Raw genomic sequence first — 25491 nt, 5'->3', positions numbered from 1 at the left:
TTAGAGTAGACGTACTTAATTATTAATGAATAATTTTATATAAAAAAATAAATTTATTTTTGAAGAAAGAAAAAAAAATTTTTACTTATTTAACCTCTCATCGTATTTTTTATCGTGATAATTTATTATAGTAAAGTGTATAATTACTTAAAGTGTTACTATTAATTAACTTAATATTAATAAAATAATATTAATTAGTGTATTAAGAACTTAATTATATTACGCATAGCATATATTTTTCTTTATTACATTTTTCTTCCAAACTAATAATATTCTCCAGCTGCAATTTTTGTTCTTCACTTATTTGTAATGTCGCGGTAAAAGACGAAAAAGGAATACTCGTGTTGCTATTTACAACAGAAACGGAAAGATCGACTCCTAAAGCTTGTAAGGAATCCGAAAGTTTTTCATATAACGTCATATTATCGGTATCGACAATATCACGCACTGCTGTAGAAGTCATATTGTAATTTTCCAATATTCCATTCAACCACAGTTGCCGTGGAGACTTATTATTTTCCGTTCTTAAACCATGAACATTCCATGCAGATTGGAATGATGATAGCTTTTTTATTAATAACATTTTTATAAATCAAGAGACACGGTAGTGTCTCGCGCCAAGTACACGCGGAGCGAGACCGACCGTGACTCTTTTACGCGACGCGACGGGTTGCGAGTAGTCGAGATGTTGAGATCTCGATAACGAGTGAACGGATCAAGTTCTAAGTAGGCTTGATCGATAGCTTGGGGTCCAATTAGGGGGGGGAGGGGGGTTTCTCTCATAATATTCCGCTACGTGCCCTACGAGCGGAGGTATTGCGACGCAAAGTCCAAATGTGAAAATTTATTTTTAAGATACGTATACTCCTACTTCTAACGCCGACGTCTGATATGATGACGTCATAATCAGAAACGTTACTTTCACTTTTTCGACGCTGGCGGCGCAGGTATCGCCAGTTTCGATATCGCGCGCGTATTTCGAAATTAGGTCGATAGACTTATCGGTCAGGAGAAAGATTTCTATTTAGGTAAATTAGGTATATATATAAATAATATATATTGAGTCAACGGAAAAGAAGATTCTCTACGCTTGGCAGAAAATGCCGCAAGGGAATTTTTAAGTCGATTCTTATGAATTAAGCTTGAATTCGACGTCTAGGTATCCCAGGTTGCCGATGACGAGGTCCAGATAGTGCGCTTCATAGTTTTCGGTGTCCAGGTGTAATCGTACGTTGAATTCGATGTCTAGGTGTCCCAGGTTGCCGATGACGAGGTCCACATAGTGCGCTCCGTAGTTTTCGGTGTCTACGTGTATTAATACCTTGAAATCGATGTCCACGTGTCCCAGGTTGCCGATGACGGGATCCAGATAGTGCGCTTCATAGTTTTCGGTGTCCAGGTGTAATCGTACGTTGAATTTGATGTCTAGGTGTCCCAGGTTGCCGATGACGAGGTCCACATAGTGCGCTCCGTAGTTTTCGGTGTCTACGTGTATTAATACCTTGAATTCGATGTCCACGTGTCCCAGGTTGCTGATGACGAGGTCCAGATGTCGCGCTCCGTAGTTTTCGGTGTCTAGGTGTAATAATACCTCAAATTCGATGTTCACGTGTCCCAGGTTGCCGATGACGAGATCCAGATAGTGCGCTTCATAATTTTTGGTGTCCAGGTGTAATTGTACGTTGAATTCGATGTCTAGGTGTCCCAGATTGCCGATGACGAGGTCCACATAGTGCGCTTCGTAGTTTTCGGTGTCCAGGTGTAATAATACGTTGAATGCGATGTCTAAGTGTTCCAGGTTGCCGATGACGATGTCTAGATAGTGAGCTCCGTAGTTTTCGGTGTCTACGTGTATTAATACCTTGAATTCGATGTTTAGGTGTCCCAGGTTGTCGATGACGATGTCCACATAGTGCGCTCCGTAGTTTTCGGTGTCTACGTGTATTAATACCTTGAAATTTATGTCTAGGTGTCCCAGGTTGCTGATGACGAGGTCCAGATAGCGCGCTCTGTAGTTTTCGGTGTCTAAGTGTATTAATACCTTGAATTCGATGTCTACGTGTTCCAGGTTGCCGACGACGAGGTCCAGATAGTGCCACATAGACACCGAAAACTACGGAGCGCACTATCTGAACTTCGTCGTCGGGAACTTGGGACACATAGACATCAAATTCAAGGTATCAATACACCTAGACACCGAAAACTACGGAGCGCATTATCTGGACGTTGTCATTGGCAACCTGGGACACGTAGACATCGAATTCAAAGTATGAATACACCTGGACACCGAAAACTACGGAGCGCACTATCTGGACCTCGTCGTCGGCAACCTGGGACACGTAGACATCAAATTAAAGGTATTAATACACCTAGACACCGAAAACTACGGAGCGCATTATCTGGACGCCGTCATCGGCAACCTGGGACACGTGACATCGAATTCAAAGTATTAATACACCTAGACACCGAAAACTACGGAGCGCACTATCTGGACCTCGTCGTCGACAACCTGGGACACGTAGACATCGAATTCAAGGTATTAATACACCTAGACACCGAAAACTACGAAGCGCATTATCTAGACGTCGTCATCGGCAACCTGGGACACGTAGACATCGAATTCAAGCTGTGAGAACTGTCGACGCTACTTACACAATGCTGCCAATATTGTGGGATGAAAATCACCAGCTCCGGAATTAAAATTATGTCGGCTCCGGTAACTTAGCCGGTCAACTTCGACTTTATTAATTTTCATATTTTTTTATCGTTTGTTGGTGATTATTGGCCTAATTACAACGTTTGTTGGTTCTTAATGATTTTTTAATTTAAAAAGAAAAATGAGCATTAAGTTAGCCGGAAAAATTTTATTTTTAATTTCAAAAAAGCCTAATCGATGCGTAATTTTTTGCTGCTGATTGTTGGTCTAATTTTAGCGTTTGTTGGTTTATTATTAGTATTAAAAACGAAAAAAAAACGAAAAATTATCTCACATATTAAAGTAATCGAAGATTGGTTTATTTGCTTACGACTTAAGCTTTATTTCTATCAATTTAAGGCTAACATCTATAAAACTGCCATATGAATACGGGCCTTAACATCGGCAGAAAATCACGAAAAGATAAAAAAACATGGTGGTTCGTGGGAAGCACACACACACACACACACACACACAACGGGGGGGTGCGAGGGGGGCCTTTGGCCCCCCTCCCCCGCACCTATCCCGCCGGTAGGCTGCGTGGACCTCGCTTTACAACATAAAGTACATGCTAAGTGGTAAAACGAAATTATAAAGTACATGCATGGGGGAGGGTGCAGGGGAGAAAAGCCTTTCTGTTCACGTGCGCTCACGCATGTAAGTCTTTTTGCACCCCTCCATGCATGTGCTTTATAATTTCGTTTTACAACTTAGCATGTACTTTATGTTGTAAAGCGAGGTCCACGCAGCCTACCGGCGGGGTGGGTGCGGGGGAAGGGGGGCCGAAGGCCCCCCTCGCACCCCCCCGTTGTGTGTGTGTGTGTGTGTGTGTGTGTGTGCTTCCCACGAACCACCATGTTTCTTGATCTTTCCGCAATTTTCTGCCGATGTTAAGGCCCGTATTCATATGGCAGTTTTATAGATGTTAGACTTAAATTGATAGAAATAAAGCTTAAGTCGTAGACAAATAAACCAATCTTCGATTACTTTAATATGTAAAATAATTTTTCGTTTTTTTTTGTTTTTAAGACTAATAATAAACCAACAAACGCTAAAATTAGACCAACAATCATCAGCAAACGATTACGCATCGATTAGACTTTTTTAAAATTAAAAATAAAATTTTTCCGGCTAACTTTATGCTAATTTTTTTTTTAAATTTAAAAAAAAAATTAAGAACCAACAAACGTTGTAATTAGGCCAACAATCACCAACAAACGATAAAAAAATATGAAAATTAATAAAGTCGAAGTTGACCGGTTAAGATACCAGAGCTAATTATGTCGAGACATAAGGTTTGTTCGCGTTGCTTAAATCCCCAAACATTTTTGCACTTGAAATGAGATAAATATATATTCGGCCGTTGGAGAGAGAGAAAGCGAAGACGCTGAGTGCAAAAAGTGCAAGCAACGCGAATGAAGTGATAAATAGTCCAGATAGTGCGCTCCGTAGTTTTCGGTGTTTAGGTGTATTAATACTTTGAATTCGATGTCTACATGTCCCAGGTTGCCGATGACGAGGTCCAGATAGTGCGCTCCGTAGTTTTCGGTGTCCAGGTGTATTCATACTTTGAATTCGATGTCTACGTGTCCCAGGTTGCCGATGACAACGTCCAGATAATGCGCTCCGTAGTTTTCGGTGTCTAGGTGTATTGATACCTTGAATTTGATGTTTATGTGTCCCAAGTTCCCGACGACGAGGTTCAGATAGTGCGCTCCGTAGTTTTCGGTGTCTATGTGGCACTATCTGGACCTCGTCGTCGGCAACTTGGGACACGTAGACATCGAATTCAAGGTATTAATACACCTAGACACCGAAAACTACGGACCGCATTATCTGGACGTCGTCATCGGCAACCTGGGACATGTAGACATCGAATTCAAAATATTAATACACCTAAACACCGAAAACTACGGAGCGCACTATCTGGACTATTTATCACTTCATTCGCGTTGCTTGCACTTTTTGCACTCAGCGTCTTCGCTTTCTCTCTCTCCAACGGCCGAATATATATTTATCTCATTTCAAGTGCAAAAATGTTTGGGGATTTAAGCAACGCGAACAAACCTTATGTCTCGACATAATTAGCTCTGGTATCTTAGCCGGTCAACTTCGACTTTATTAATTTTCATATTTTTTTATCGTTTGTTGGTGATTGTTGGCCTAATTACAACGTTTGTTGGTTCTTAATTTTTTTTTAAATTTAAAAAAAAAATTAGCATTAAGTTAGCCGGAAAAATTTTATTTTTAATTTTAAAAAAGTCTAATCGATGCGTAATCGTTTGCTGATGATTGTTGGTCTAATTTTAGCGTTTGTTGGTTTATTATTAGTCTTAAAAACAAAAAAAAACGAAAAATTATTTTACATATTAAAGTAATCGAAGATTGGTTTATTTGTCTACGACTTAAGCTTTATTTCTATCAATTTAAGTCTAACATCTATAAAACTGCCATATGAATACGGGCCTTAACATCGGCAGAAAATCGCGGAAAGATCAAGAAACATGGTGGTTCGTGGGAAGCACACACACACACACACACACACACACAACGGGGGGGTGCGAGGGGGGCCTTCGGCCCCCCTTCCCCCGCACCCACCCCGCCGGTAGGCTGCGTGGACCTCGCTTTACAACATAAAGTACATGCTAAGTTGTAAAACGAAATTATAAAGCACATGCATGGAGGGGTGCAAAAAGACTTACATGCGTGAGCGCACGTGAACAGAAAGGCTTTTCTCCCCTGCACCCTCCCCCATGCATGTACTTTATAATTTCGTTTTACCACTTAGCATGTACTTTATGTTGTAAAGCGAGGTCCACGCAGCCTACCGGCGGGGTAGGTGCGGGGGAAGGGGGCCAAAGGCCCCCCTCGCACCCCCCCGTTGTGTGTGTGTGTGTGTGTGTGTGTGTGTGTGTGCTTCCCACGAACCACCATGTTTCTTTATCTTTTCGTGATTTTCTGCCGATGTTAAGGCCCGTATTCATATGGCAGTTTTATAGATGTTAGCCTTAAATTGATAGAAATAAAGCTTAAGTCGTAAGCAAATAAACCAATCTTCGATTACTTTAATATGTGAGATAATTTTTCGTTTTTTTTTTCGTTTTTAATACTAATAATAAACCAACAAACGCTAAAATTAGACCAACAATCAGCAGCAAAAGATTACGCATCGATTAGGCTTTTTTGAAATTAAAAATAAAATCTTTCCGGCTAACTTAATGCTCATTTTTCTTTTTAAATTAAAAAATCATTAAGAACCAACAAACGTTGTAATTAGGCCAATAATCACCAACAAACGATAAAAAAATATGAAAATTAATAAAGTCGAAGTTGACCGGCTAAGTTACCGGAGCCGACATAATTTTAATTCCGGAGCTGGTGATTTTCATCCCACAATATTGGCAGCATTGTGTAAGTAGCGTCGACAGTTCTCACAGCTTGAATTCGATGTCTACGTGTCCCAGGTTGCCGATGACGACGTCTAGATAATGCGCTTCGTAGTTTTCGGTGTCTAGGTGTATTAATACCTTGAATTCGATGTCTACGTGTCCCAGGTTGTCGACGACGAGGTCCAGATAGTGCGCTCCGTAGTTTTCGGTGTCTAGGTGTATTAATATTTTGAATTCGATGTCACGTGTCCCAGGTTGCCGATGACGGCGTCCAGATAATGCGCTCCGTAGTTTTCGGTGTCTAGGTGTATTAATACCTTTAATTTGATGTCTACGTGTCCCAGGTTGCCGACGACGAGGTCCAGATAGTGCGCTCCGTAGTTTTCGGTGTCCAGGTGTATTCATACTTTGAATTCGATGTCTACGTGTCCCAGGTTGCCAATGACAACGTCCAGATAATGCGCTCCGTAGTTTTCGGTGTCTAGGTGTATTGATACCTTGAATTTGATGTCTATGTGTCCCAAGTTCCCGACGACGAGGTTCAGATAGTGCGCTCCGTAGTTTTCGGTGTCTATGTGGCACTATCTGGACCTCGTCGTCGGCAACCTGGAACACGTAGACATCGAATTCAAGGTATTAATACACTTAGACACCGAAAACTACAGAGCGCGCTATCTGGACCTCGTCATCAGCAACCTGGGACACCTAGACATAAATTTCAAGGTATTAATACACGTAGACACCGAAAACTACGGAGCGCACTATGTGGACATCGTCATCGACAACCTGGGACACCTAAACATCGAATTCAAGGTATTAATACACGTAGACACCGAAAACTACGAAGCTCACTATCTAGACATCGTCATCGGCAACCTGGAACACTTAGACATCGCATTCAACGTATTATTACACCTGGACACCGAAAACTACGAAGCGCACTATGTGGACCTCGTTATCGGCAATCTGGGACACCTAGACATCGAATTCAACGTACAATTACACCTGGACACCAAAAATTATGAAGCGCACTATCTGGATCTCGTCATCGGCAACCTGGGACACGTGAACATCGAATTCGAGGTATTATTACACCTAGACACCGAAAACTACGGAGCGCGACATCTGGACCTCGTCGTCGACAACCTGGGACACGTAGACATCGAATTCAAGGTATTAATACACCTAGACACCGAAAACTACGAAGCGCATTATCTAGACGTCGTCATCGGCAACCTGGGACACGTAGACATCGAATTCAAGCTGTGAGAACTGTCGACGCTACTTACACAATGCTGCCAATATTGTGGGATGAAAATCACCAGCTCCGGAATTAAAATTATGTCGCGACATCATAAAAATTGAGACATCATAAAAATTCAGACATCATAAAAATTGAGACATCATAAAAATTGAGACATCATAAAAATTCAGACATCATAAAAATTGAGACATCATAAAAATTGAGACATCATAAAAATTCAGACATCATAAAAATTCAGACATCATAAAAATTTGGACATCATAAAAATTGAGACATCATAAAAATTGTATGAATTAAAATTATGTCGACATCATAAAAATTATATGAATTAAAATGATGTCGACATCATAAAAATTGAATGAATTAAAATTATGTCGAGACATCATAAAAATTGAATGAATTAAAATTATGTCGAGATGTCATAAAAATTGAAACATCATAAAAATTGAATGAATTAAAATTATGTCGAGACATCATAAAAATTGAATGAATTAAAATTATGTCGACACATCATAAAAATTCGGAATTATTTTTACGTATCGACATAATTTTAATTTATACAATTCTTATGATGTCGACATAATTTTAATTCATACAATTTTTATGATGTCTCGACATAATTTTAATTCATCAAATTAAAATTATGTCAAACATAATAAAAATTGGATGTATTAAAATTATGTCGGGACGTGATAAAAATTTGAAATTAAATTATATTTTATATATATCCAGACATAATTTTAATTCGTGAAATTAAAATTATGTCAGGACATAAAAATAATTCCGAATTTTTATTATGTCCTGACATAATTTTAATTTATCCAATTTTTATTATGTTTGACATAAATTTAATTCATTAGTACGAATAGCTATTTTTCTCAAGACATTATTTTTTGAAACTTTTATATTATGTAGAATATTATTTATGCTATTAAAAAGTAAAACGGCGTTCCATACACGTTGGAGTTTCAACATCGGGAATCGGCACGTAATAATTCATACGTCTACTGCCACTGCTGTTACCGCCGTTGTTTCCTTCAGCGGAATACATTCTTTCTCTCGGTTATGAGAAGTGAACACCGTTCGCACAAGCAGTCGATACGAGACTAGTCGTATAAAATTAATCGAATATAAGCGGCAACTTACAAAACTATGATGAAGGAGGGGAAAATTAATGTTTCTGGAACCCCCATTTAGCGCTCTGAATTTTAGGAAAGGGGACTAAGGATGTTTTTTTCTTTATTAAGACGTATATCCCCTCTTCCCCCTCCACATGACATCAACCGCGAAACGTGTTCAGACATGTTCGTCTAAAACTGATACCCCCTTCGAAGCTATCGAGTTAGAATTCGTCACGATACCTACTTATTCTTTAATTTTTGTACACTATCGACTAATGGGGGAAAGGAAATAAAACATTGTAAAATTTACAAATACATATAAAATTTATTTAAAAAAAATGACAATTCTTTCTGGCGTTTTGACCACCAGTTAAATATTTTTAATACATTTTGCAACGCGCAATTCTTAACGTGTTTTCCACATCGCATAGTATTGGTAGCATCTAGAATATTTAAAGATTCGATATCTTCGTAATCCGCATCCAGAGTCTCGATGTTTAGGTTTCTCGCTTTATTCTCAAGCAGATCCACCAGCCATTCTTGTTTCTGGCATCCCTTGACGTACACGAGAGTCGGCATCTTGATGTCATCGTCGTCGTCGTCGTCATCGTTGTCGTCCTCTTCCTCACCGAGCACGGCCGATGTAATTAAACGCTTCACCTTGCTGTACGGCACGTTTCCGTCTTCCTATCGTAATCCATGGTGATTGCGAATCAACTAGGAAGCGCACGATTTGTCGGATTTTGTGAGGAGATTTTTAATTTATCCAATTTTTATTATGTTTGACATAAATTTAATTCATTAGTACGAATTGCTATTTTTCTCAAGACATTATTTTTTGAAACTTTTATATTATGTAGAATATTATTTATGCTATTAAAAAGTAAAACGGCGTTCCATACATACTAGGCAGACGATACGCATTGACAGCAACAGCTTATAAATATTTGGATATTGGGATCAACGTGGGACCTATGTCCTCTGTGGATATACATATTGGCGATAACCGAGGCAATCGGATAATTCTGCCTCATGCAACGTGGGTGACGTTCATCGAAAGACGTGCGGATATTCAGCAACTCGTGCAGTCACCATCGCATGCAGGACCATCATCGCTAGCGTTTCGAGATCTGGAACTCGTTAAAATACGTGACGCAAATATTGTAAAATTGGCCTCGTGCGACACCAGCTTGTACATGAAACCGTCAACCGTACTCTTCTTGTTTGAACTAGAACATTGCGTCGAGAATGTGTATTTTCAACTATGCCAAAATGTTCATGGCGTAAGTGAAAAATTTAAACAATTTGTAATCATTTTACGTCAAAATTGTATCATCGATAAATGTAATGCAGTTAGAATCTTGCGTGAATTTTATGATAAGAATTCAATTATTGATTGTGAACTGTTGGCGTATGCTGCAGATAATATTGTACATGATGCATTACATGAGAAATAAATGTATATATATATATATATATATATATATATATATATATATTAAAATGCATACACTGTATCTAAAATTATTTTTACTTCTCCCAATTATTTATTATAATGAAAAGAAACGCGAGCGAAAGGGCGCGAGCGAGAGAGAACGCGAACGTGGGACGGGAGCGAGAGAAAACGCGCGCGAGAAAGAACGCGAACGAGAAGACGGTCCTTTTCGAGAGGAAGACGAAGAAAAGAAGGAAAAAAAATAACGTGCAACGTCATAATCGAATGGCGTCGCAAAAACGTGACACAGTGAACCTGTGACTCACATGTTCACCAAAAAAACCTCAATAAATTGCCCTAAAAGACATGTCTGAAGAGGACATTGCGGCGGTATACATGCACAGCGGGGGTCTCCGAGAGACTCCCAGGCCAACTTTTTTTCCGGCGTTTCATTGTTTCTCTTTTTTTACCCCGTATATCTCGAAGTTTTTTTAGAAATTTTTCTTAAAATAAAAAGAAAAAAATATTAAATAATTATAAATAATTATCTATTCTCTTTCTTAGATAGTTCTCCTAGACAGAAAAAATAAAGAGGAGAAACCGCGACGGTTAAGTCATAAAATTTTTGGTCGAGTACCTACGTCGTCGGGCCATCGACGCTCGCTTTTGTAGTGAGACGCCGTAACCGAATGGCGGCTTGCATGTTCTAGAAGGGTGAGATCATTGCAGAGTCAAGTGTTTATGTTTGAAATCAACGTGTAAAAAGAGAGAGACAGATTGTGTTGGTGCAGCCATCTATGGCGTTCATGTTGCGGTGGGTAGGAGCGCTCGACTGTGTGTGTGTGTGCGCGCCGAAACGGGGCCCGACCGTTCGAGAACGGCCAAGCGCGGGCTTCCCGCGCGCTTGCGTGAGCATGTTAGGAGGGGCGTGCAGCCCGGGCGAGCGAGCAGCGAGCATTCGTCTCGCAGATCTCGTGCGTGAAACATCGTGCGTCATACATAAATTCGAGTCGCATAATTGCATCATCTTTTCGCAGTTAAGTCGTAAAGTATTTGAGATCGGCCTATTCGTGCGCGATAAGTAAGATAATTGTGAAACATATACGGATCGGGAAAGGACAACAACGATCGTCACTGAGAGGAAGCCAGCGAGATACATCCTGGCGAGCCATGCCGGCACGTAGAAGGCTCGAGGAAGGCAGCCATTTTCTGGAACGTTCGAGAGAACCTTTCGGCATGAGATAGAACGCCCTTTCGAAGTTCTGGATAAACGAGGCGTTGACTTGGTATTTTCGAGATATACTCTTGTATGAACTTCTTACGTGATGTTATCATGAAACTAAAGGTAACCTGTTTAAATACTTTTTAGTGTTAACGTTAGATATTCATCTATCGTTACTAGAGTGGAAACGTTAGATATTCGTCTACCGTTACGAGAGTGGAAACGTTGGATGTCTTCTAACGTTGCGAGAGTGAGAATCTCTCCTCTCAAGGTTATCTTTTGAACTGAAAATTCACAGAAATCACGAGATCAAGCGAAGGGAAAACTTTCTCATCTTTTGAAAAGAGATTAAAGTTTATTTCGAGTCTAATTGTAATACTGAGCTCAGTCAAAAGTATATTTAAATAATTAATCTTTCGGTTGCAACCATTTTGGTTACAAGGAAAACGTTTATTTCTTTCTTTCATACGATTGTTTAATTGTAATTGATTTTGTCATATTCTTTATCGTCTATTACTTTAATTTGCGGACATTCGTCACACTTACTTGTATTACGTACTAAATGATAATGCGTTCTTTGCAAATATATAGATCGTTCCTAGCATTGTAATAACACTATCGAATAACCGTTTCCGTGCGTTGCTATATAAGTTCTTATTCAATTACTTTATAATCTTCTAATAAATATCTTGCGAATTATTAGTTATCTAGTATTGCGTTCATGCTGTGGTGAATTAATGTGTCAATCTAAGACTGTTTAGTACAAGATTTAGTGTAGTAAATTCAGTGAGAAACGTATCGCTTATGTTGCTGTTGTTGTTCATGTCGTGAATATAGCTTATGTTGTAGTAATCGCTCATAATATAGTATAATGCTTTACAGAGACTTCGACACTTATTTGGTAATACTCAATCAATATTAAAATTACAAATAACATCAATGAATAGACTAATGATAGTAATTCTTTACTTAAAATAAAAGATTGATGCATTATTTCCCAGATTATATGAATTTTATCTGAAGTGATATTCTTGTATTAATTGATTTATGTTTAAGTTTCAAACGATCCTTTCTTTAGAAAAGAACAACTAATTTTAAGCTTGACTACGTCAAGAGAACTTATACGAGAATCTACTATGACAATTCTTCTTGTAATGAAGATTTTATATGATAAGGAAAAACTTCGGTAAACCTCAAAGTATATTATGATACATATCTAAAGAAAGGACTGTTCTATAGTAACCATTGATTTGTTTTTTTTATGTGTTTTATACATTTATTGTATTTCTATAATATTTTGTATAATATATATATATATATATATATATATATATATATGTATGATTTTGTTCACGAATACTGGGAAGGTTTTAGGGCAGTTTCCCTTCTCCTATGCAACAAATGTTGGTATTCTTTGTGTAGCTCTGCCCACTCTAAACTTTGATTTGAATTACATATAAATCATGAAACGCAATCTATCTCTCAATAAACGGATTCTTTTCATTTGTTCCTTCCTCATCTAATTCTAGAGTTCAGGCTTGTGCGCGAGCTTGTCCAAACATTGGTCCTTCGAGCCGGATATGGATTTATGATTCCGGATAAAGATATTAAAGTAAAGATTCATTCTAACTATTGATACATTTATAAAGTACATCCGGATTGAGGAAGCAACAAATAGAGTTTCGCGAAGGTTTACATATAAAAATATTGAGATTAAATATTTCACTAAAGCCATTTTGAATTTGAATTCAAGACAATGGATTCAATAGTCAATCGTCTCGGTCAACAACTTGTCTTAAGTAGTTTCATAGCAAACGCATATGATAATTTTATAAATGAAAGGCCCTCGGTAATTACTCAATCACGAATAGATAGGTACGTGGCATCTTTTAATAATCTTTGGACTCAGTTTAATAGGGAGAATTAGAGCATTTTGATGGCTCTCACAAGACTTCCAAGAGATGAAAGGATACCTCTTTTGACTCATTCATACTTTTCGGAATCATTACATACGGATACGCGTATATGTTATCTAGCATCTGTTGAACAAATAAAGTCTAGTCTTTCTTCACGTGAACCAGTTGTGGTAGGAACAAGTATGAGTGAAGAGGAACCAGTTGTTGTAAGATCTAGTTCTCGTGTTAATGAACCAATTGCAACAAAGAATAGTGTGACTTCTGAACCACCAGTTTTGACTAGTTCTGTGTCTGTTCCATCGTTGTCTCATGAAATTCCTTCGACTAGCCATGTGATGGCTTATGGTTCACCATATGCTAGGCTTCCACGGATAGATATTCCTACCTTTGATGGTAATCCTACAAAATGGCTTGAGTATCGAAATTTGTTTTATTCTATGGTTGTATCTACATCGTTAACAGCTGTTGAAAAGTTGCAATACTTAAAAACTAGTTTAACTGGTACAGCAGCTCATTTAATTCAAAACACTACATTAACGGAAAACTTTTTAAAGGCATGGGAATCATTAGTATCCTTTTATGATAATACCCGACTTCAGGTCAACACAGCATTAAATTCATTATTCAATCTAAAGCCTATGACAAAAAAATCGTCGGTCGAGTTAGAGCTGTTGTATACCACTGTGCTTCAAATTCATCGAACTTTGGAAACTTTGCAACAGCCAGTTGAAACGTGGGATGCCATTTTTGTTTACGCAACGGTAAGAAGGTTAGATTCAGAATCGGTAAAAGCTTGGGAGAATAAATTGGGTTCCTCAAAACTCCCTCCTTCATGGAAGGAACTTATCGAATTCATTGTAACTCGTCTCTTTTCACTTCAGGCTTATGAGAAATCTCGAGGGATCAAGTTTCAATTTAAGTCTCAACCAGCTACAGCCAAAACATATTATCAGGGTCAATCAAATGACAATTCAGGGTTAAATAGAAATGTTTGTCCAATTTGTAAAGGAAAACATTATGTTATCAAATGTCCTAAATACGTGGATGAAACTTTAACTCAGAAATTAGCACTCGTGACCAAACACAAACTGTGTTTCAACTGTTTAAGAAATCATCGAGTTTCTCATTGCAAAGTAGTTAAACGTTGTCAGAAGTGCGGGAGAAAGCATCATACTACAATACACAAAGTAGAAACCTTGTCGGAAAAGAAGGATGTAAAATCAGAAGACCAGGTTCAACCTAGTTCGACTGTGATAGATACGAACGCTGCTAAAGTTTTACACTCTATTGTCGATTCAAATGTACCTGCTTCTTGTGTCTTATTAGCTACAGCTCGAGTATCTATAATTTCTGATAAACACAAAACAAGGAGTGTTCGAGCACTCATCGATCCCGGTTCGGAGGTATCAATTATTACGGAAAGAGTCGTTCAACAACTTAATCTGCCTCGTCGTAACTCTTCAATCTCTTTGGCAGGTATCGGTGGACAAGGGACTAATAAAACTAAAGGGATCACCTCGTTCTTAATCAAACCACATTTTCCATCTAAATTCGAAATAAAAACAACCGCTTATATTCTGCCAAAGTTGACTTCGTCTATTCCTTCTCTTTCGTATAATAAGGATGCATGGTTGCATTTGAATAATCTTGATCTAGCAGATCCGTCGTTTAACAAGCCAGGTTCCATTGACCTAATAATAGGAATAGATTTGTACACTCAGATTATAGAGGAAGGTATTGTAAAAGGAGAACCAAATACGCCTATAGCTCAGTTGACCAAACTTGGTTGGATTGTTTCAGGATTAGCTAGTCTTAACCAAATTCGTTCTCATGCTCAGGGTTTTCACGTATCAATCAATGATGATCTTTATGATGTACTTAAACGATTCTGGGAAACAGAAGAAGTTTCATTGTCGACTCAAACGTTGTCTAAAGACGAACAAGATTGCGAAGATCATTTTAAGGCTACTCATTCTCGTGACGCGGACGGGAAATATATCGTCAAACTTCCGTTTAAAGATTCCCCAGATAAATTAGGAGATTCTAAAGCTAAAGCCATTCGACAAATGATTAATATGTCTGATAAATTTTCGAATAACAAATCTCACGGTAAATTGTATACGGATTTCATCGACGAATACGAGAAATTAAACCATATGAAGCGCGTGGATAAAAATCTAATTGAACCGAATAGAGTCTATTATATGCCTCACCACGGAGTTTATCGAGAACAAAGTCTCAGTACAAAGTTGCGAGTCGTTTTCAACGGCTCCAGTAAAACAACTACCGGTTATTCGCTTAATCAAATTCTACATGCGGGAGCAAAATTGCAAATCAATTTGTTTAACGTTCTCATATGGTTTAGAGTGTTTCGATACGTCTTTTTCGCGGATATAGAAAAGATGTACAGACAGGTACGCGTACATCCTGACGATTGGGATTTTCAAAGGATTGTGTGGATAGATTCTCTTGGTAAGCTTATCATCTTTGTTCTTCTCACTGTAATTTATGGGTTAATATGCGCACCCTTTCTAGCATTACGTTCATTCGAACAATAGATTCTTGATGAAGGCCATAGGTTTCCCTTGGCTATGTCAACTATGAAAAAAGGGAGGTATATCGACGACTTCTTTGGGGGAAAAGATACTATTGAAAGGACACAATTAGTGATTGAGCAAGTAAACAATCTTTGCATGGCGGGCGGTTTTTCTTTGAAGAAATGGGTCAGTAATAATCCAGAAATTCTGAAGTCTATTCCTTTGAATCATAGACTTGACAATACATCGGTCCAAATAGACGAATCTTCCATCATACATGCGTTAGGATTAGCTTGGCATCCATCGACTGATGAATTTCGATTTACTTTAAATCTTGAAGAGCCAAATGTCATTTCGAAACGGACTATTCTTTCGACTATTTCTAAAATATTCGATCCATTAGGATTTCTATCTCCTGTTACTATTTCAGGCAGGATTCTTGTTCAGGAACTATGGTCTAGTGGACTTGACTGGGATGACGAACTCCCTCCTGTCCTTTTAGCTAAATGGAAGCAATTCATGTGCCAGTTACAAGAAACAGCAAGCTTTACGTTTCCAAGATGGATTGGATTAAACAACGTTGACTTATTTGAAATTCATGGATTTTGCGATGCGTCTCAGCATGCAATCGCTGCTGTTGTTTATATTAGATCTTGTTCTAATGAGTCAGTAGTTACCGTCACACTTGTAGCAGCAAAGACGAAGGTAGCTCCTCTAAAATGACTTACTATCCCGCGACTAGAATTATTGGGAGCAGTTCTACTCACTAAATTGATGATCTCGATTCTTCTTACTCTTGAAAGACTTGATATTCCTTTATTTGCTTGGATAGACTCGCAAGTTGCTTACACATGGATCGCTAATCATCCTTCTCGATGGAAGGAATTTGTTCGTAATAGAGTTTGTTTTATCCAAGATTCGTTACCACAATGTAAGTGGGGTTTAGTTCCAGGAATTAAAAATCCTGCGGATTTAGCTACGAGAGGGATTTCTCCTTCGCGTTTGAGTGAAAGTTCCATATGGTGGAGTGGACCAGAATGGCTTTCTCAACCCAGTTCTGATTGGCCACAAACTTCGTTGCCATGTGGCATTGACAACCTTGAGGAAAGAGAGAACAAAATCTGTTCGGTAGTAACTAATAAAGTCTCAGAAGTACAGAATCTTATCTATAAATATTCAAATCTTACAAAATTGTTTTGCATTACTGCATTGTGTAGAAAGTTTGTTCGTAGGACACGCAAAGATCTTGATGTAACTATAAATCCTCTTCTTTCAGTTAGTGATATTTGTCATGAGCGTGATTTTTGGATAAAGATCATTCAACGTTGTTCATTCTCTTCCGAGATTAGACTTATTTCGCAAGGACAACCACTTTCTAAATCAAATCCGTTAATTCGCCTAACTCCCTATATAGATGCAAATGGAATGCTTCGAGTAGGAGGAAGACTTCAAAATTCCTTATTAACAGAAGAAAATAAACATCCCTTCATACTACCCAAAGATTCAGTTCTTTCGATTTTAGTTATATCAGACGCACACTCTCGAACCCTTCATGGTGGAACACAAGTTACGTTAGCCTTTATTAGACAAACTTATTGGATTATAGGAGGTCGAGTAGTAGTTAAGTCATTCATTTTGAAGTGTGTTAGATGCACTCGATTTCGTCAACAACGAGCTCAACAACTTATGGGGCAGCTCCCAGTTGAACGAGTTATTCCATCTCGAGCATTCTTACATTCAGGTGTAGACTATGCAGGACCGTTTACTCTCAAAACGTGGAAGGGTAGGAAAGCTAAAACATATAAAGGCTATATCTCACTTTTCGTTTGCCTCGCTACTTCAGCTATTCATTTAGAGTTGGTTACTGATTACACCTCAGAAGCGTTCATTGCTGCTTATCGACGTTTTACTGCCAAACGCGGTATATGTTTTACTCTTACTAGTGATTGTGGAACAAACTTTCAGGGAGCCGATAAGAAACTTAAACAACTTTTCTCTGAAGCATCTGATCATTGGAAGGAAATAGCTTCTTGTTTACTAGGTGATGGTACGCAATGGAAGTTTAATCCTCCTTCCGCTCCTCATTTCGGAGAAAAATGGGAGGCAGGCGTCAAATCAGTCAAGTATCATTTAAAAGGCACTATTGGGGATACTTTGCTAACTTACGAAGACATGTCTACTCTTTTAACACAAATTGAAGCAATATTAAACTCGCGTCCTCTATGTCAATTGTCGGACGATCCAGATGATCTTTCAATTCTTACCCCGGGACATTTTCTTATTGGAGGCGCTCTTTCAACCATTCCTGAACCATCATTATCTTTAGTCCAAATTTCTCACTTAAACAGATGGCAACTACTGCAACAAAAACTTGAGCACTTTTGGTCACACTGGTCAAAAGATTACTTACAGAAACAACTTGCAATTCACAAATGGAATAAGGTAAATCATTCGATAACAGAGGGTTCAGTGGTTTTCGTGGTTGATGAGCGTTATCCACCGTCGAAGTGGCCTTTAGGCAAAGTTACTAAAATCCACCCAGGACCTGATGGTCTTACCAGAGTTGTTACGGTCAAGACTCAATCGTCGGAATTTAAACGTCCAATTGCAAAGTTGTGTCCTTTGTCAGTTGATCAGGTTTGTTTGTAATTTATTCGTCAACTACGTTAACGAAGGCGGGCGGAAATGTTTGAAATCAACGTGTAAAAAGAGAGAGAGAGATTGTGTTGGTGCAGCCATCTATGGCGTTCATATTGCGGTGGGTAGGAGCGCTCGACTGTGTGTGTGTGTGCGCGCCGAAACGGGGCCCGACCGTTCGAGAACGGCCGAGCGCGGGCTTCCCGCGCGCTTGCGTGAGCATGTTAGGAGGGGCGTGCAGCCCGGGCGAGCGAGCAGCGAGCATTCGTCTCGCAGATCTCGTGCGTGAAACATCGTGCGTCATACATAAATTCGAATCGCATAATTGCATCATCTTTTCGCAGTTAAGTCGTAAAGTATTTGAGATCGACCTATTCGTGCGCGATAAGTAAGATAATTGTGAAACATATACGGATCGGGAAAGGACAACAACGATCGTCACTGAGAGGAAGCCAGCGAGATACATCCTGGCGAGCCATGCCGGCACGTAGAAGACTCGAGGAATACAGCCATTTTCTGGAACGTTCGAGAGAACCTTTCGGTATGAGATAGAATGCCCTTTCGAAGTCCTGGATAAACGAGGCGTTGACTTGATATTTTCGAGATATACTCTTGTATGAACTTCTTACGTGATGTTATCATGAAACTAAAGGTAACCTGTTTAAATACTTTTTAGTGTTAACGTTAGATATTCATCTATCGTTACTAGAGTGGAAACGTTAGATATTCGTCTACCGTTACGAGAGTGGAAACGTTGGATGTCTTCTAACGTTGCGAGAGTGAGAATCTCTCCTCTCAAGGTTATCTTTTGAACTGAAAATTCACAGAAATCACGAGATCAAGCGAAGGGAAAACTTTCTCATCTTTTGAAAAGAGATTAAAGTTTATTTCGAGTCTAATTGTAATACTGAGCTCAGTCAAAAGTATATTTAAATAATTAATCTTTCGGTTGCAACCATTTTGGTTACAAGGAAAACGTTTATTTCTTTCTTTTGTAATTGATTTTGTCATATTCTTTATCGTCTATTACTTTAATTTGCGGACATTCGTCACACTTACTTGTATTACGTACTAAATGATAATGCGTTCTTTGCAAATATATAGATCGTTCCTAGCATTGTAATAACACTATCGAATAACCGTTTCCGTGCGTTGCTATATAAGTTCTTATTCAATTACTTTATAATCTTCTAATAAATATCTTGCGAATTATTAGTTATCTAGTATTGCGTTCATGCTGTGGTGAATTAATGTGTCAATCTAAGACTGTTTAGTACAAGATTTAGTGTAGTAAATTCAGTGAGAAACGTATCGCTTATGTTGCTGTTGTTGTTCATGTCGTGAATATAGCTTATGTTGTAGTAATCGCTCATAATATAGTATAATGCTTTACAGAGACTTTGACACTTATTTGGTAATACTCAATCAATATTAAAATTACAAATAACATCAATGAATAGACTAATGATAGTAATTCTTTACTTAAAATAAAAGATTGATGCATTATTTCCCAGATTATATGAATTTTATCTGAAGTGATATTCTTGTATTAATTGATTTATGTTTAAGTTTCAAACGATCCTTTCTTTAGAAAAGAACAACTAATTTTAAGCTTGACTACGTCAAGAGAACTTATACGAGAATCTACTATGACAATTCTTCTTGTAATGAAGATTTTATATGATAAGGAAAAACTTCGGTAAACCTCAAAGTATATTATGATACATATCTAAAGAAAGGACTGTTCTATAGTAACCATTGATTTGTTTTTTTTATGTGTTTTATACATTTATTGTATTTCTATAATATTTTGTATAATATATATATATATATATATATATATATATATATATATGTATGATTTTGTTCATGAATACTGGGAAGGTTTTAGGGCAGTTTCCCTTCTCCTATGCAACAAATGTTGGTATTCTTTGTGTAGCTCTGCCCACTTTAAACTTTGATTTGAATTACATATAAATCATGAAACGCAATCTCTCTCTCAATAAACGGATTCTTTTCATTTGTTCCTTCCTCATCTAATTCTAGAGTTCAGGCTTGTGCGCGAGCTTGTCCAAACAGTCTAACTCGTTGTTTTGTTTATATTCGCCGATAAAATTTCAGCAGCCGAACGGCGCCTTTGTAATACCCCCGCGCCGATAAAGTGACGACACCCCTCCCCCCGCGGACCACCCTCGGCGTAGAAGTGGACACCTACCCCCCCCCCCCCCTCGGCGGTACCCCTTGTCAATACGATATGTTTATTAATATTTAATAAACATGTCCCGACACGCTCGCCGACCCCCCCGTTCCCCCTCACCACCGAGTCGTCTTTCCCCCCCCCGCTCCCCCTCACCAACGAGTCCCCCCCCGGCAGACCCCTCGGCCGCGAGTCCCCCCCCTTGCCCCCGCTCCTCCCTCGGAGCTCCCGGGGTAGATCTGTCAAAATAATATCTACTCTGCGGATAATTTACAAAATTCGCGTTGCAATATTCGCAGTTTATCCTTGCTGAGATAAGATGCCAATTTGTCGAGACTAGCGGTGAGAAACTTGTACGAATCAATAAATCGCAATTTGACGCAATTTTTCTAATCTTTATCTTCGGTGCTTTTAACGTTTTTTGTAAACAAAATGTATTTTTCTTTTGTAATTGGGAGTAAGTCTACATGTCCTTCGTACGCTGTTGCTATTTCTGTTATAATAAAATGTGTATCGTAGCCCGATAAATTATGAAACACTATGGGAATGCAATGTGAATCTTTATAATTTAAGTTACAATTAGAATGCTCGGGACCTCTGTATCGGCCGGTCAGGTGACAATGGTCGCGTACTTGTACGTCGTCTGGCTCAAACGATTTTTCGCACACGTGACAGTGCGTTGCGCTGTTAAATTTTTCTCACTTGTCTCGCTTGAAATCTGCCATGGGTATATTAGTAGACAAGATGGTCTTTACATCGTGAGCTAAACGTCTTAGCTCCTCGGCGAACCACGCGACGCAATCCTTATCGCGACGAAACCGATACGCGGATAACGACTCGTTGTACGAGCAACGCACGTAGTACTCTATGCTAAACACGCGATGATGCTGATATGTATACCTGGACGTTTCCGGATCCGCTTCCATCTTCTCCAGGGTACATTCCAGGTCGGCGTATACGATAAACGGAACTCGTTCCTTCCTGTTGTGATTTTTAAAGGCCAACCACTTGTCATTATCGCTGGATAACTTGATCGCGCAGTCGTTCATCTCCCGACAGTCGACGGTGTAGGCTTCCAATTTCTCGCTCGTGTAGAAATAGTGCAAACATCTGTAAATAATAAAATTTTTTATATCTTTTACGTATGAATTATTTTTATTATTTATTAGAATGTATACTCACCGATCGCAAAAGTATTTCTGGTATGGTACAGCAGTGTAAGGTGCAAATAATAAAGAGTGCCGATTGTGATTTCGGCGGTATGCGTTCACGTGAAAACGGGGCCTAATAGTCGACGCTAAAGGAGCGCGAGAGGGCGCGGAGAGTCCGACGAGAGTTGCGTAATGGCGAGCGTTGAAAGAAGATCAGAGCGCGTTGCAGAAGTGTGAGTCCCGGTTGTCGAACCGTGCGTACGAAATAAAGGACTGTGATCGACTCTGTCGTAGTTGTGAGTGCGGTCGCGCCTAAATTAAGGTGCATACGTCTGTCGCAGATATGGAATAAATCAGTCATCATCTTATTTCCTTTGTGCTTATTCCTTCTCGTCTTTGGTCATTCCTTCCGGTAACTACACACAGCCATCCTGTCTATCTTATCTAAAATCCTGACAATATATCCCGTGAAAGTTCAGAGATTTCTATGAGCACTTCTACGGAAAGCTCTATCTTACAAGCAGATTTACATGTCTATCCATCTTTCGGTCGGCAAGCCGTATTGGTAGGATAGCAAGTTCCTTGTTTTTTTTTTGATGCTGTAGACGTTGATGGAGATGTTATTGTTGTGATTTTCAAAATTTTTAATTTGATCCAACGTCATTGGAAACTTAATGTCCGTAAGATTTAGCACCGTCGTGTAATAAGGGTACGACGATTCCCGTTCTGCATTTCTTTGGGCTGGATGCAGAGCAGCCGTCACTGACCATGCGAAACATGCATTGTCCATTGATCGCACGTTTATCACCGCCTTCTTCTTTTTAATTTCTTGCGGTATTTCCACAAAACACCCTGCGTGCAATGGATTAATTATATTTGTTCACATTTACCATTAAATTGAGTATACGCGACAACGCCCATCCGCTATCACGTTCCTGGAATTCCTCCAGCTTTGCTAAAGTAGGCTCGATGACGTGTCGCTTGTACCACTCACACAGATCGGACTCACAAAAGAGTTCATAGATTCTCGTTGCGATACTTTTATTTGCGCGTTTGTCACCCGCAACAAATTCACCATTAAACATTGTGTATATTTTTACATTGTCATGTCGTTGCATGACGTTCCACACACGATCGAGTACAATGTTTCCCGCATTTTTAGAAATTGACGAGTGTCGATGTGTTTGGAATTTATTACCGCACCAGTCAGTATACGACTTTCAAAAGCCGTATCTATCTCGCGCCATCTGTGTCCTGTCTCACTCGCGCTGTATCCAGCACCCACATGCACGAAACTTTGACGTACCGAGTCTTTCAGACCTTCGAGTCTTGCGATACAAGCGACCAACGACTGTTTGAGACCGATCGATGACTGTTTAAGATCGATCGATAATCGTGGCCGTTTAATTCGACTTTGTTCTTCCAGCGATTTGATAAACTCGTCGCATCGTTGCTCCCACGCGGCAAAGTCTTCCCTCGAATTTGAAAGGGTGGATTGCTCCAACAACTCTTGCTCCATGTTATTGCACGATCCTCTTGCTAACGCCATTTGTTGCACTCACAACTTCCAATTCTCGACTATTGAACGTATCCCCCAGATTATTCATTTTATATTATATTAATAATGCTCGTTTGCTTATCATATCTAATTTCATCTCAGCAGCCGTACATCGACGCTATTTGCAAAATTTGCAGTTTTGCACGTGTTCGATGAAATCATCGCGAGACACGTATGTTCTTGAAAATGATATCGCGCCATTGACTTTTGGTGGTTTGATCTGTATCAATGCAGCAGCCATACATAGGCGCTATTTGCAAAATTTGCAGTTTTGCACGTGTTCGATGAAATCATCGCGAGACACGTTGCGACATGTTCTTGAAAACATTAACGCTCCATTGACTTATCCGAAATTGCAAAATTTGCAGTTTTGCACGTGTTTGATAAAATCGTCGCGAGACACGTCGCGACATGTTCTTGAAAACAATAACGCTCCATTGACTTACGTGAAATTGCAAAATTTGCAGTTTTGCACGTGTTCGATGAAATCATCGCGAGACACGTATGTTCTTGACAAATATATCACATTTAATATATATGCGAATTGTGGTGGTGGTCACCCTGCAGCAGCGACGCTTGGCTGAAATGCAAACTTGCATTTTTAAGATCGCAAAAAAAAAATATCTGCGAGGATTCTAGAGCGCAGTCGAAAGTTACTCGCGCAGTTGAGAGTTACTTGCGCAGTTGAGAGTTAATATATATCTGTAAAAAATACAGTATGGGAACGGACAGACGCTATTGCTCGTCGATGGTGCGTTTGCTTCGTGGCAGAGAAGTTGGATTTCAAAACGTACTTACTGGCAATGACACATGGTGTCCCAAGCATTTTGTATTGCATATCACTAGAACTGAACATAATTGGGAGGCTCTGGACTCATACGTTAAAACATGTTGGTGTATGGTTCGTGGCAGTGTTCGTAATGTTTATGATGAAGGATCAACACATGGGATTATCTGGAGATCACTCGTGCCACATTGGCCTATTGAAAACGAGCTCCGTTTACAGTGTGGAGGAAAGTGCAAAATAAAAAGAGGTCTGCTAATATTTGTATCTCCATTCGCTCAGAGGATTTTACCGATGCCACTTCGATATGTATGAGGGCATAATGAACTACTACGTTCCGATTCAGGATGAAACGTGCGAGAAACAGCACAATGAGTAAGTACCGCTAATTTTCGTATAAAATTGTGCAAAATAATTTTTTATAAACGTAATTGTATTTTTTTTCAGTTTTGATAAACCCCGCTACCCGCCTTGTACTTTGGGAAGGAGATTTGCCTTGACATCGACAGCGTATAAATTTTTGGATGTTGGAATCAACGCGGGACCTATGTCTTCTGTGGATATACTTATTGGTGATAACCGTGGCAAACAGATAATTCTGTCTCATGCAACGTGGGTGACATTCGCGGAAAAACGTGCAGATATTTAGCGACTCGTGCAGTCATCGGAGCCATCATCGCTAGCGTTTCGAGATCTGGAGCTCGTTAAAATGCGTGATGTAGATATTGTAAAATTGACGTCGTACGACACCAGCCTGTACATGAAATCGTCAACCGTACTCTTCCTGTTCGAACTAGAACATTGCGTCGAGAATGTGTATTTTCAACTATGTCAAAATGACCATGGCGTAAGTGAAAAATTTAAACAGTTTGTAACAATTTTACGGCGAAAATGTATTATCGACAAATGTGATGCGACCAATATCTTGCGTGAAGTTTATGATGAAAATTCGATTATTGATTGCGAATTATTAGCCTACGTTTTAGATACTATTGTGTATAATGCACTACATGATAAATAAATGCATATAATATATGGTTAAAAAAGTTTTAATTATTTTTCCTTCTGTCTACCGTTCCCTTGTCCACCGTCAACGGTTTAGAATTAGAACTCTCAATAAGAATGCGCGTGCCGCACTCGTCGCGCGAACAAGGGAGAGAGACCGCGCGCGAACGAGAAGACGCGCGCGACCGGGGGATGGGGGAAACATCTACGAGGGAGAGATAACGCGAGCGGGAGCTTGTCGTGTGACGTCACGTGGACCAGCGCGGCCGTTGCACGCGGACTCCGCGGCGCCCGAAAACGCGGGTCCCCTCACCCCGCGGATCCCTCTCCCGCGGCGCTAGAAAAACGCGGTAGCCCCCTGCCCCGCAGCGCCGGAAAACGCGGTTCCGTCTTCCCCCTCCCCGCGGCGCCCGAAAACGCGATTTCCCCCTTCCCTTTCCCCTCGACGCCGGAAAACGCGATACCCCCCTCTCCCTTCCCCGCGGCGCTGGAAAAACGCGGTTCCCCCCTCTCCCTCTCTCGTGACGCCCGCGGTACCTCTTCGCGGGGTACCCCCCGCCCCTCACACCCTCTCGGAGCT

At 39.6% G+C, this 25491-nt stretch overlaps 1 protein-coding gene and 1 pseudogene across 1 annotated transcript; both read left to right on the top strand.

Moving 5' to 3' along the window:
• The first annotated feature begins 13224 nt into the window (after positions 1 to 13224).
• On the top strand, positions 13225 to 18608 carry LOC143908571 (uncharacterized). Its single transcript, XM_077426260.1, has 3 exons — positions 13225 to 15514; positions 18041 to 18216; positions 18561 to 18608. Exons 1-3 carry the CDS (start codon positions 13225 to 13227, stop codon positions 18606 to 18608), a joined length of 2514 nt encoding a protein of 837 aa, XP_077282386.1.
• Positions 18609 to 24228: 5620 nt separating this feature from the next.
• LOC143908570 (uncharacterized) lies at positions 24229 to 24927 on the top strand (annotated as a pseudogene).
• Positions 24928 to 25491: the final 564 nt, after the last annotated feature.

Source organism: Temnothorax americanus, unplaced genomic scaffold (genome assembly GCF_048541705.1).
Source record: "Temnothorax americanus isolate GAGA-0224 unplaced genomic scaffold, ASM4854170v1 Scaffold99, whole genome shotgun sequence".
NCBI lineage: Eukaryota > Metazoa > Arthropoda > Insecta > Hymenoptera > Formicidae > Temnothorax > Temnothorax americanus.
Note: the sequence above shows the minus strand (reverse complement) of the source record. Positions and strands in the feature narration are given on the sequence as shown.